The sequence below is a fragment of the Hipposideros armiger genome, unplaced genomic scaffold (genome assembly GCF_001890085.2).
Source record: "Hipposideros armiger isolate ML-2016 unplaced genomic scaffold, ASM189008v1 scaffold_0, whole genome shotgun sequence".
Lineage (NCBI taxonomy): Eukaryota > Metazoa > Chordata > Mammalia > Chiroptera > Hipposideridae > Hipposideros > Hipposideros armiger.
In genome coordinates, this window is record NW_017731350.1 from 3,050,207 (window position 1) to 3,063,161 (window position 12,955).

General features: G+C 56.2%; 1 protein-coding gene across 2 annotated transcripts in view; it reads right to left on the minus strand.

Annotated features, from left to right (window-relative positions):
- Positions 1 to 364: 364 nt before the first annotated feature.
- Positions 365 to 12,955, minus strand: part of GAREM2 (GRB2 associated regulator of MAPK1 subtype 2) — a 41,072-nt gene continuing 28,481 nt past the window's right edge. Inside the window, exons 1-6 of one of the 2 annotated variants that reach the window (XM_019642922.1) lie at positions 12,306 to 12,636; positions 11,672 to 11,812; positions 6,299 to 6,429; positions 4,557 to 5,582; positions 3,417 to 3,586; positions 365 to 2,795 (exon numbers count right to left, since the gene is read on the minus strand). In XM_019642922.1, coding sequence (XP_019498467.1) covers positions 1,766 to 2,795; positions 3,417 to 3,586; positions 4,557 to 5,582; positions 6,299 to 6,429; positions 11,672 to 11,812; positions 12,306 to 12,477 — 2,670 coding nt within the window. In that variant the 5' untranslated portion in view covers positions 12,478 to 12,636 and the 3' untranslated portion in view covers positions 365 to 1,765. Of the gene's footprint in view, positions 2,796 to 3,416; positions 3,587 to 4,556; positions 5,583 to 6,298; positions 6,430 to 11,671; positions 11,813 to 12,305; positions 12,637 to 12,955 lie in introns of those variants that run through there. The other variant, XM_019643015.1, reaches the window with a different exon arrangement.

Sequence of the window (12,955 nt, forward strand, 5' to 3'; positions counted from 1 at the left end):
TGGCTCTGCTGAACACTGATAGTTACTAGGAAGCCAGACTCTAAAACCAGATCATCTCTGAGTTGGGTTTTCAGATGACCAGTAGAAGGTAGAGAACTGATCCTCTATCCTAAGGCCATTAACAGGCTTCTAAACGTGGGGTTCTGTTGGCCAGTACAGGAGGTTCCTGTGAAGTCTGGTCTTTCCACTTGGTAGGGAAGAATTCTGTCGAAACAGTAGTGGGGGTTGGGAGGTTCTGGTGGGGGAGGGGCTTTCAGAAGGACTGGGGGCCAGCACTGCCAGCTGCCTCGGAACGTGAAGTCCTCTCCTGCTTGGAGGCATAGCCACTGTGCTTCCAAAGGAAGAAAGCAGTTGATACCCAGAATTCCACTTGCACTATTCCTCAGCCATCTAGCGTTTATTTCACTAGTCCTTGAGCATTCATTAAGTGACAGGCAAGGAAACCCAATGTCTCAGCATCAGTTCGTGTGTCCTACTTCCTGACTCCCCTTCCCTCAGAGCTGAAGCAGCCTGCTGGGGGCACCAGCATGGCTTCGCTACTCTTAAGACAGAAAGACGGAGGAAATAAATATCTAGGTAGGCCAGGTAAGGCAGAAGGCTGGCACCTCAGGAGCCTGACACTAGAGCATGAGAACCACTGCGGTCCTCGATAGGTGAGACGGGGAAGAGCACGGAGGGACGCGTGGTTGGGCAATGGCCACCCTGCTCTGGGCGCAAAGTAGATCACCAGGCTCGAGATGCAGGGCACGAAGACCTGCCCTGAGGCACGGGAGCAAGTGCAGGAGGCCTAAGCTCCAGGAGGGAAAAGCCAGGTCTTCCCAAGCCGCTCTGCTTTCTCTCTCACCTGTCCTACCTGTGCCACTGACAGAAAACCAGGGAGGGACACCAGGTGTTTGCCAGAGTCAAGGGATGGGGGCAGGAGACCAGTGGAAGTGGAAGTGATTGAAAGCCACGTGCCTCTAGAATCAAGGAGCAGCTGACTCAATCGACCTGCTGTCCCAGGGAGTCAGTCTTCGCAGACTGCACCCAACCCAGTAGTGAGACCCTGGGGCACTGGACATCAGGGAAGCATCTGCCTCCCTAACTGGATAAGTAGGTCAACAGCTGTGCTCTTCTAAAGTCAACCATGAGCCAGAACCCAGAGGTGGAACCTCCAAGGTGCAGTGGCACAGGCTTACACTTGATACACCTGTGCTCAGGGCCAGGGACCTAACCCATCGTGGAGCAGAGGAGGACGGGAAAGGAATCCCAGAGGTCCCTAAACCAGCACCACGACCCCAGGACAGCTTAGGCCAAAAGCCCACAGAGCACGGAGAGAGGGCACTTGAGGAATTTGTGCTTAAATTACAGGCCATCTTCTTCCCTTGTCTCTACCCTGAACCTACAAGCTTGACAAGTGTGAGATAACTGTGAAGCTCTGTAGCAGGGCTTAGGCAGGGGAAAGGTCACCATAAAGGCCAGCTTTTGAGAAATGCAGCAAATGCCTCACCAGGCGCAGGTATGCACTGGGGCCTCGTCTTCTCCCCACGTACTCTGCACGCTCAAAGGCAAGCCTTCCCCATCCAGGGGTCTGGCCCCAGAGGACCCCATTTCCAAGTGTGTCTCCCCTGGATTCACTCTCAGAGGCTACCTAGCAGCCTTGGTCTTAGCACAGATTCTCCCACAGGCAGGACCTGCCTCTGGGAGTGCTGTCCCCATGCAGATGCGTGGCTGGCCCCAGGGCCTCTGTGCCAGCATTCTAGTGTGCAGCTACGAGCTGGGAAGGTCAGATCTTGGGCCGCCAGCCTTTGATGAACTGCATGATCTTCTTGACCTGCAGCTTGGTGAGATGGAAGTCATCTGCCAGGATGTCCTCACTGAGCTGCACAAAGATGCTGCCATCGATGCGTTCTCGGGCAAAGAAGCTCACCACATCCTCTGAGAGCCCAATAAAACGCAGACTGCGAGAGACCTCCTCCAGGGAGAGTGCAGACAGGTCAGCGGGAGGCTGCCAGGAAGAGGCATCCCGGGCTCCCCAGCCTGTGGCCCCGTCCCGGGGACTGGCCGGAGGAGGCCCTTCTAGGCGTCCTTGGGTGAGAAGGAGTCGTGCTCCACTTGCCTCGGGCCCCTGCAGGGCCGCTGGTGACAATGGGGCAGGGACCTGCCGCAGCACCAAACCTTCAGGCTCAAAGGCCTTGGGGGGTCCAAGCGGCGAGAGGCGGGGTCCAGGTCCAGGCACCCCCACAGCTCTGGGCTCCTGACAGCGCAGCAGCTCAGGCTCTGGAGAACCACCCTGCCCCAGCTCAAAGGGGTCAAAGGGCTCCAGGGCTGGTTCCTGCCACTCAGAGGAAGAGGAGGAGGAAGTGGGACAGGAGGCGGGAGCCGCTGAGTAGGCCTGGCCCGGTGAGCCTGGGCCTGGGGAATAAGCAGGGCTGGAGGTAGCCAGGGGACCCGAGGTGGCGGTGGGCCCAGAAGAGCAGGCCGCTGAAGAGCCTGAGGGGTAGACAGGCCCAGAGAAGGGGTTGAGAGCGCCAAATGGAGCAAAGCGTTTCTGGGGGTGAGAGGGCTTGAAAAGAGGCGGGCAGCTGTGGTAGGTCTTGACAGGGGTGTCAGCCCCCAAGAGGGAGGCGGCTCTACTGCTCAGGGGCTCTGTGAGGGTACGGGAGGCCTGGCTGGGCTGTGTGGTCGAGGGCAGAGGTCCTGGGGGTGGGCGGCTGGAGGACTCGCCCGCTTTGCAATCTCCCCATGTGCATGGGTAACAATAGAGGGAGTAGGCATCTGGTGACGGGGAGCCGCTGCCACTGCGGGAACCTGCCCTGTGGGTAGAGAGACAGACACATAAGGAAGCATAAGACAGAACAAGAGGGAAACGCAACAGGGTCTCGGTCTCTCTCTCTCTCTCTCACACACACACACACACACACACACACACACACACACACACACACACACACACACACACACACACACACACACACACACGACACTGTTCTGCGAGGTCACAGAGGCTGCCACTCTGACCTTGGCAACACTGGTCCATACCCCAGCCCCCAAGGCCTGAGACCCTCCGGGATTGCCCTATTCTTTCTTCAGCCATTCTCCCACCCCCAGGAAAAAGTAAACAAAACTGAATTACATCAAAATTTTAAAATAGCAAGGAACACTCCACCCTGTGGCTGTGTCCCAGTCTGGAGCGAACCAGAGCAATGCTCCCATCCAATCCTCAGCATTTAGGAAAGGAGCAAACGGAAGCAGGCCAGTGGAGAGCAAGGGACTAAGCCCCAGGCCCCCAGCCCCCAGTGTCCCCTCCCTCAGTATTGCACCCTCTGAACCCCCATCTGAAGTCTTTCTCTTCCTCAGCACTGGCCCCCTCCCTGCCTTCCCCTGCCTCCATCTACCTCAGGAGGGCCCAGGGCCAAGAGAAGGAAGGGGCTCACCCATCCTGGAGGCCAGAGGAGTAGTAGGACAGGCTGGAGCTGGGTGAGTGGACAGGCTGCAGCTTGGGGAAGCGTGGGGGCACCGGGGGACTGCCTGAGAGCCGGCCACTGCCGCTGCCACCCCGGGGAGGCACAGGTGGGGCATTGAGCAGTCGGCACTCCTCCTTTACCTGCAAGCAGAGCCATGACTCCACCCTCTGTCCCCAGGTAGCTGACACTCCTTATCTTCCTGAGCAACTGGGTGAGGGGAATGTCTGGGACCCACACTTTGTCCCACTTTGCCAAGAGGCTGCCTTGCCTTACACCCCACCGACTTACCCAGCCAGCCACCCCACCTCTTATCATCTCTCCAATCTGTTTCACTCATCAAAAGTATACAACACATGCAGTCTCCTACTGCCTTGGAAATCCATTGTGAATGTAAGGAAAAGAACATAGAAATAGATAAAAAACAATCAGAAAAGTGAACATATTCCCTCTTCAAGAAAAAAGAAAGAGGGAAACTGTGGGGGCAGGGGGAGCGAAGGGAAAGGATCTGCCCTCTGGATCTCTTCCTTATAAATCAAATACTGAAAGTGGACTCCGTGGGATGTTCATGAGTGTTGTCCATATTCTGTGGACAAGTATGGTTGGGAAATTCTGTGTTAAACACAGATAAACAGGTTTCCTTAGTGCAGGACTTCTCAGAGCCTTTACTATGCCAGTGGTCTGTAACTCCCAAGTGAGGAGGTATGGAAGGCTGGGAGTCCTACACACCTTTTCTAAGCTTATTTCACCATGGGACCTTCTTTTCACTGGAAAGCTTAAAGGACTCCTGTGAAACCTTCTGGGTCACGCTGTTGTCGGCTCATCGCAACTTTTCTGAGGCTAGGGACCTACTGGCATCTTTGTCCTACAACTCCCAACGCCACCGCCCCCGGTATCCCTTATTACAAATGCTCTTGCGACCCTTTCCCCCTTTTTCTTCTCTCCTTTCCCCACACCTGGGCCACTCTCTGCCACACACTTCAAGGGCTCGGAGGCCCAGGAGAACTTGCTTTTCAGGCCCAAACCGGGCTCCCTGGCTGTCCCCTCCCCGGACAGAGCAACAGATTCAGCGTCCTGCCTCCCACCCTTCACGCCTCCATTGCGTCCACTCACCGCCTCGGATTTGGGAGGGACAGGAGGCGGCGGCGCCTCGGTCTCCAGGAGGGACGGCCCCGCGGCACCGAAGGAGATGAGGTCCGGCCCCGGGGGCGGCCGGGGGCGGCCCTCGGCGAGGCCCTCGGCCACCTGGTGCGCCCAGAGCTCCTCATAGGGGATCTCGGAGGGAGAGGCGCTGGGCTCAGGCGCACCTGCCCAGTCGGGGCTTACGTACTCCTGGTCGCCTTCGCCCGGCGGGCCCGGGGCGCGGGCGGGCCCAGGGGCGCGCGGGGGCGCGGGCAGGCAGAGGCGTGCGCGGCGCGGGCTGGCGCAGTCGTCCGCCAGCTCCGCGGGCGCCTCGCGCACGGCCGTGGAGTACTCATCGGGGTCGAAGCGCTCGCGGCAGTAGGAGGCGCTGTCGCGCACCAGGCGCTCGACGCGCGGGTCCCCAGCCAGCAAGCCCTGCGGCAGCGCGAAGCGCGGCGTGTCGGTGAGAAGCAGGAAGTGCAGCGGCGCCGGGCCCTCACGACGCAGCGCCAGCCCCAGCACCACCGTCTTGGAGATGATGCTGACCAGCTTGTAGCAGTGGCCCTCCCGCACCGGGTGCAGGTCGTAAGGGTTGCGAGGCGGCCGGCTGGGCACCAGCACGTTCACCGGGAGCCGCACGCGTTCAATGATGGCACGCACCGTGTGCTCGCCCTCCTGCATCTGCAGCTCTAGCGGGCTGCGTGTGCTGAAGCGACCCTGGCACTGGAAGGGCAGGCTCAGGCTCTCATTGGTGCGGTGATTCATGCAGATGAGGCAGGGCATCTTGCCTTTGATAGGCCTGGCGCCCCCGCCGGTTCCTCCCGCACCCCCCGGGCCACCCACCCCCGCCAACGCCCCGGCCCGGCCCAGCTTGCGTAGCAGGGTGGTGAACCGTGAGCGCTCCTTGGTGGTCTTGGCACACAGGATCTCCGCCTGGCCCATGAGTGTGAGCTCGTCGCCCGCGTGCAGTGTGAAGTTGTACACCTCACTGTCCTCGCTGAACTCGCCCGACACCACCTGGGGATCCCAGAAACAGCGAGGCCTTAGACTGAGGCCCAGGGAAAGACAACCCTATGAGGTCCTCCAAGACCCAGGAGGGCAGCCCTCCCCAGGGCTGAGACCAGATCAAGATCACTGGATTGGGGGGCCAGGGAACCACGTTCCATCCTGGAGAGGCCACATGGTGGCCGTGCAACCTTAAATGAGTTACCTCTGGGGGCCTTAGTTACCTCGTGTAATAACTTGGAAGAGTTGCTATAAGGATTAAATAGACTACATGTACAGTGACATACTTTGAAAATATTCAATGTCAACTTTTATCATTATCTTTATAATCTGTGTGATAATAATGCTCCAACCATTCAACAAGGCTACTGAGAAATGGACTGATAGATAAGAAAAGGGTTTGTAAAGAGCTATCTGTACACAAGTGGGGGACTGTGTGCATTGCACTGTGCTGCTAGGACAGCCTGCCCTAAAGTGTGTTCAAGTCAGTGCATGGCCCTGCACACACTTCACCCCTTTTTGCAGGAAGCTCTTCAGCCCAGTGGGTCACATACCCAGCTCTTCTGACATGGCCCAACTGTGCCAAAGACCCTCAAGGGGCTGCCAGAAGCCACCCTATGACACGTTCTACCTCCTGGACGCTAAGGACAGCCCTGCAACCAGGGTCAGGGATTCCCTGAAGGGAAGGGGCAGCACAGGGGCACCATGCAGGTGTGAGAAAGACTGACCTTGACACTGAAGGTGATGGCTTCCATCACAAAAATGCGGTCAGGGAAGACGCTGGCCACCTCCTCCACGCTGCTGAAGTACCTCACTGGCTCCCGCACATCCCTGGCCTGCTCCAGGAGCTTGAACTTGCCTGCACAGGGGGGAACGCAGGCTGCTAGGGTGGGCCTGCTTACTGGGAGCATGGCTTGCATCCCAAGAGACCTTGTGGTCCCACTTGTTACTCTCCTTATCTCAGCCAGCCCCTCTGGAAGTCAGGTGGGCAGAAAGGCAGGTTTGCACCAGCATGGGGTAGAGGAGCTGGTCAGCTGGCTCAAGCCTCACAGGGAGCACAGACCCGAGCAACTGGAGCCCAGCCTTCACCCCGTGGAGAGCTGTGAGTGTGTGATGAGGCTAGCAGCTACCTGCCCAGAGAAACCCAAGTGCAAACTAGCATCCAAACATTTGGACACACAGCTGGCCTCTGACCAAACATCACTGTGGCATTGTGGATACTGGCTTCTAGCTTGATCCCAGCCCCACTCTGACTTGCTATATGACCCTAGACAAGTCCCTTCCCCTCTCAGGGCCTCCTCCATATGAGGAGGCTAGAGCAGATGATCTTGACCTGGCAGCCTGGGCATCTACCTTGGGCTTCTGATCCACACTGATATATTGGGCAAACCAGCAGATCAGCCCCAGGCCTTTGAGGCTTGGGGGGGAACCATTCTGACCCCAGCTCTTTTCCCAGATCCTGTCCTAGTACAACATCCAGCCCCACGGTCCCAGAGACCTCTGATCTGAACCCAGCAAAGCCATCTCCCTCAGATGAGGCCTTCCCAACCTGCAGTCCAGGGCTGTTTGGTTTGGCTGGCTCAGTAGATGCCCCCAGGGGACTAAAACTTTCAAGAATGATGATAATCCATAAAGCTGATACCCCTGTGTAACTGTCTTACCTCACTGGCCACACACCTTTTATGTGCCCACTACATGGGCACAAGGACAAGCTGTGAACTGCCCTGGCATCTGGATGGATGGCCTCTTCTCAGGCCTTACCACAAAGGAAGAGAGTCTTGTACAGGCAAGGGGACGACAAGCCGAAAGAAGACAAAGCAACTCTAGCTTCTATAGTGTTACTGGTGGTTTCTTCAGTCACTGTCATTCATTTATTCATTGCACATTTATGGAGCACCCACTGTGTGCCAGACACTGGACTAGGCCCAACAGAGGGTGCAAACCTGGTAAAATACAGTCTGCCCTCAATGATTTCCAGATACAGTGGGTGTGACAGTGAGCACCCAATAATGGCAGGATGTGACAAGTGCTAACAACAGACTCGTGACAAAAGTGCTAGACTGCTGAGTTGGGGGGAAGCTGCCTGACAGTCTGATGGGATCTTAAGAATGAAGAGTTTTACAGAACAGACATTCCAAGTGGAAGAAAGGGAATAAGCAAAGACACAGGGTCACAAAAGCAGACTGCCTGCCCACAATTGTGCGTGCCTGGAGGGAAGGACTTGAGTAGTGGGATGACAGAAAGTGAAGAAGACAGCAAAAGGTTACAAAAGGCTCTGAATGCCAAGAGGCCCGTGGAAGGAGACTCATCAGACTGGGGCAACTGATGAGGGGCAGATAGAGAGGAAGGGACTCCGGCCACCAGCCTGGTTAGAAATCAAACTGTTAAGCAAAACTGGAAACCCGAAAGAAACAGGTTGTAGGGCAGGGGCTTGGTGAGCCTCATTAGAAGTCAGACATGGGCCGGCTGAGTGGCGCGTTGATTAAGAGTTGGTTTGGGAGTGTGAGCTCTGAGCAGCAGAGCCCCGGTTCAGATCCCACATGAGGGCCAGTGATGCCGCGCCCTCTACAGCTAAGATGGTGAACAACACCTCGACCAGGAGCTAGGCTGCCATGAGTCACCGGTGACGGCGTAGGCTGCAGTAGGTCTGCAGTGGGCTCCATAAGCAACCATGAGTGGCCGGCAGCCAGCGTAAGCAGCCGGCAGCCGGCATGAGCCACCGTGAGTGGCTGTCCAATGGCTGGCAACCGATCTGCCTCACCCGGGAAGAGCGCAATGATCACAATACCAAAATGGGCCAGTGAAGCGACGTCCTCCACAACTAGACTGAAGAACAAAAGGACAACAACTTGTCTGTTCCCCTTCTCCGATTCCCCAACACTGTTCCGCTCCCCCGATTCCCCAATAAAATCTTTAAAAAAAAAAAAAGAAGTACAGACATGAACGTCACCAGCCCACAGGAGGCAGCTTTGGCTGTAGGGCAGGTAAGATGGCTCAGAAAAAATGAAGAGAGGGTCTTAACCCTTTGGGGACTCTCTTCCCAGAATACCCATAGTGTATGCCTAACATGAACACACACACACTTTTGTATACAGTACCAGGGGTTCCTGGAGCCCCCAAACCCAGCCAGAAACCCAGACTGAGACCATCCCCCACACCACCCCCCAGTGCAGGTGTATGAAGAGCTGAGGGTGAAAGGCAGAGCCTGCAGCATCAACTTCTAGGAGCGGGAAGAGAAATGAGAGCCAAGAAAGAGAAGGGAAAATGCTCAAAAAGGTGGGAGGGGAGTCCCTGGGTGCTGCCCTAACCACTCTGAGACCCTGGGGGGAAGAGGCCTGAGATTTGCCACAGCCCTAGAGGGCAGCAGGGATAAACTGGGGAGGGGACCTGGCAAGGAGCAGTGGTCTGGGGTCAGGAAGCAGGAATCAGGGTCGGCTACCACGCAACCATGAGTGGCACCCCTCCTCCACCATATCCACACACAAACCCCCAACCAGGCAGGGAGAAATGCCCACTGCCCCCTGTGGGGAGAGCTGGAGCCAAGTCAGGGCTGGAGCCAGGGGAGGATGTGGCAGGGAAGATCGATGTAACCATGGTAGCCAGCACCACCCCCTCCACTGCAGCCTGGAGCCCAGCACCGGTCATTATAGCAGGGAGGAAGGAAGGGAGACCTCCCAGAAGTGATGCTTAGGCCCCTGGAAGCCTCTTCCTCCCCCCTGTAGCCTCCGGGGGGGGGCAGCTTCCTCTCCTGGTCCCCCTATGTGAGACCCAAGGTCTCTCCGCAGCAATAGGGACCTGCCCAGCCCTGGGCCTGCCCCTCCTCCCTGCCTTCTTTCCCAGAACACATCTGCACCGGCCTGCGGTCCCTTCCGCCTGAAGCAGTCTGGCCTATTAGCCCTCCTTCCCAGCACCTGACCCATGGCAGATGCTCCTTAAAGAACGATGGCTAAAAGCACAGCGTGTCCTGGAGTCCGACTGGCCAGGCTGAATCCCAGCTCTGCCACCAAGCAGCTATGTGACCTTGGGCAAACTATTTAATCTCTCTGGCCTACAGTTTTCCCATCTGTAAAATGGAAGCATGCTACTTGGCTCCCAGGGTGTCTCTGCCAGTGCTCCTCAGGGCACCGCAACCATCGCTGGGGAAGCCAGCCGCCTGGTTCCCGGCTGGGCCAGTGAGGGACTGTCTCAGGAGAGCCAATTGTCCCCATTCCCTGGGCGGTGGGCAGCGCCCCCTGCCCTGCCGCCCTCCTCCCCTCCCCCGCCTTCGTCGCGGCTCTCTTTACGGGGTCCGCAGCCGGCTACCCCTCCCGCCTGCACTATTATTAATTCATTAAGAGGAACCAGCGCGGAGCTGTGCACTCAGCTTCCTCGTTAACCCGCGAGCCAGACTGGCCCCTCCCCTCGTAAGGGCCTCCACCTCCCCTCCCCCATTGGGGTGGGCCAGAGCTGCCCACCGGAAAGGTGGGGCTGGGGCTGTGACATCCCTGCAGCCTGCTGTCGCCTATGACCACCACCTTACATGCGCACTCAGGAGGCACCAAAAGACATGGGAAAGGGTAGGAGAGCCCTGGCTGCACAGTTCCCTAGAAGGTTCTGACCTTGGTTTCCCAGATTTTTAATGACACAAACTGAAATGGCACAGTCCCTGAAGTCATATTTGTCTCAATGAGGACTTTTTCCAATTTTTGCTTTTTTATCCCAAGAAGACCTGGGACCTCACCCTGGGTCAATGACAGATACCCAGGCTGGGAAGTTTCCAGCTTGGGCAGGCCCCCTCAAAGGCTCTAGGCCTAGGACATAGCCCAGCACCAAGTCAGAAAGACACTTGAGTTTCCTCAGGTTTTAAATGGGGTGTGGGGCTATGCCAATTTGACAGGGTTGTTGTAAAGAGCAGAAGCCATGTGAAGGGCTAAGTCCTGTCCCGCTGGCTCAGGGGAGATCCAGTCAAGGCCAGAGGGGGAACAGTGGTTGGTACCCGTGAGGAAGGGGCTGTGTGAGCCTTCCCAGCTCAAAGGGTCCCCAACCTTTGTTGGGAGTGGAGGGGAGTGACTAGCAGTTAAAACACAGGATTGGGCAAGCTACTGAAGCTCCTGGGACCTGTTTCCTTGTGAGGTAAATGAAGTTGATTAGACTTTCTCACAGGGTTGCTGGGAGGATAAATGATGAAAATGTTCAGCCCAGTGTCTGGAACGCTGTGGGCTCTTGGGCTCATGTGGGGGCATCTCTGGAATGGGATCCCCAGACTCCCATCCCTCCCACACATGGGGCAACAACCCTGCATCCTGGTGTAGTGCAGCACCAGCCCAGGAGTCAGGGCACCTGGGTTCCAGCCCCTGCTCTGCCCCTTTCTAGTTGTGTGACCCTGGCCATTCACTTCCCTTCTTAGGTATAAGCTCTGTTTCATCATGTGTAAAATGAAATGGCTGTACTTTCTCTTTTTTAGCAGCATAGTCCTTTTTTGAAACAAAATCTTACGTAGAATGTCAACATCATATAAAACACAGATCAAAATAGAAGTTCATTAGCATAATCTTATTGAAAAGTCTAAAATTTTAACATTCACTTATAAAGTCAATGAAAACAATGAGTTTAACACAAAAATTGGGGAAATCAGGATTAGAGCTGAAAGATGCAGGCAGATTATGAGCCTGAGCATCCCTTTGTTTCTGAGGGTTTTTGGTTGCCTAGTGTGGAGAAGATCCTGGCAGGAGGTGTTCTCTTCGAGGGTCTGTACAAAAAAGGGTTAATGAGGCAGCTCGCAGAACACACTGAAGGTCTCTAGTTAGGGTTAAGGTTGGATTTGTTAACACTTTGAGAGTGTGGGTATTGTTTTAATTGTTATTTTAAAATCTATTATAAAATAAAATGTGAATCAAAGGTTTGCAACCAGAAACCCAGGGCTCCACACAAGAACATGAAAACCACTGGGCTCTAACTCGAACCCTAATCCTAGTCACCATACTGCCAGCCCTGTCCTCACTCATTCCTGTGTCTCCAAGAAAAGGCTGGTCACCACAGCTTCTTCCAAGCCTTCCCTAGCCCCTACCCTCCAGCCTATAACCCCCCACCGGCTTTACACCATCTGTCCCTGGCTGGCACACCTGGGTACTGCAAAGGGATGTCGATCTTGGGCCCGATGACATAGTGGCCTTCCTCCAGGGTGTGGGCTGTCACCGTTGTCCACTGGCGGCAGGAGTGAATAAGCAGGATGTCTCTCTCACTGACGCCCTCGGCATACTCCCCTGGGAGGGGAAGGGAGGATGGATAGAAGAGGAAGGAAAGAAAAAAAGAACATTTGGAGGGGCAGAAAAAATAGGCAGGATGACCTCCTCACCTCCTTACCAAGACCCTCCTGGGACACAGCTCCCCATAATCCTTGTCCAGATCAGCAATGCTCAAGGGACAGGCGGCTGCCAGCTGTGGCTTCAGTGCTGGGTCAAGGCCTGTCTCTCAGGGCTCAGGCTCTCCATGGGGCCCCAGCAACCAGCCCAGCCGCTGTCCTTCATTCATCATTTGATTGGACTGTCTGCTGTCCCTGGCCCTGTGCTGGGGCCAGACGCTCCTAGCAGATGAGCCCAGTCTCTACCCTCTAGGAGCCCTTAGGCCCATGAGGAGGTGGAAAGAGATGTGAACAGAGAATACAGGCGAAGTTTGAGGCACTGAGCGGAGGGCGTCTGGGCTCACAGAGGGGACCAGCAAATTAGAAGAGGGTGGGGTGAGTAAGGAAGGCTTTACCGAGCAGCAGACTCCTGAGCTGGGCCTCAGAACCACCTGAATTCACAGCAGCAGAATTCTCAGCCCCCAAGTCAGTGCCCAGGTCAGGCAAGGAAGATCTTGTTGGGGGAATGGAGAGTGCAGAGGAGTTGTCCGTTGTAAGTCCCAGCTGTGACGGCTCCCCCAGAGCCATGAGTCATTTGGGCCGGGGAATGGCAGGGCTTAGTGGAGCTGATTCCTGGCTCTCTCATGGGCAGCCCCTTTTCACCCACTGCCACAGGCAGTCTCCTGCATTCAGGGGACTTCAAAGGAATGAGGAAAAAGTCTCAGATACTTGTTAACCCCATTTCAGAGTAGCTATTTCTTGGCTCTCCCTCTGTCAGCCCTTCCTCCTCCCAGGTCTTTGGAACACAGTGATGATGGCTGGAGGGGAGTGGATTTAGAATGGGGTGGGGGCTGGGGTTCTAGTCCTGGGGGAAACTGCACTGGGGCAGAGGTGCCTGGGCCCTGGAGGCTCTAACCCCAGCAACGGTTTCCAGGGGAGCAGGAGGGGCTGGCCCAGCTTCCAGGATGCCATGGAGCTGTCTCCTGGCTGCAGCTGGTGGGCAGGGTGGGGGTGGGGGATGCCTCCTTCCCAGCCACCGCAGACACAACTTACTAAAATTTTACCA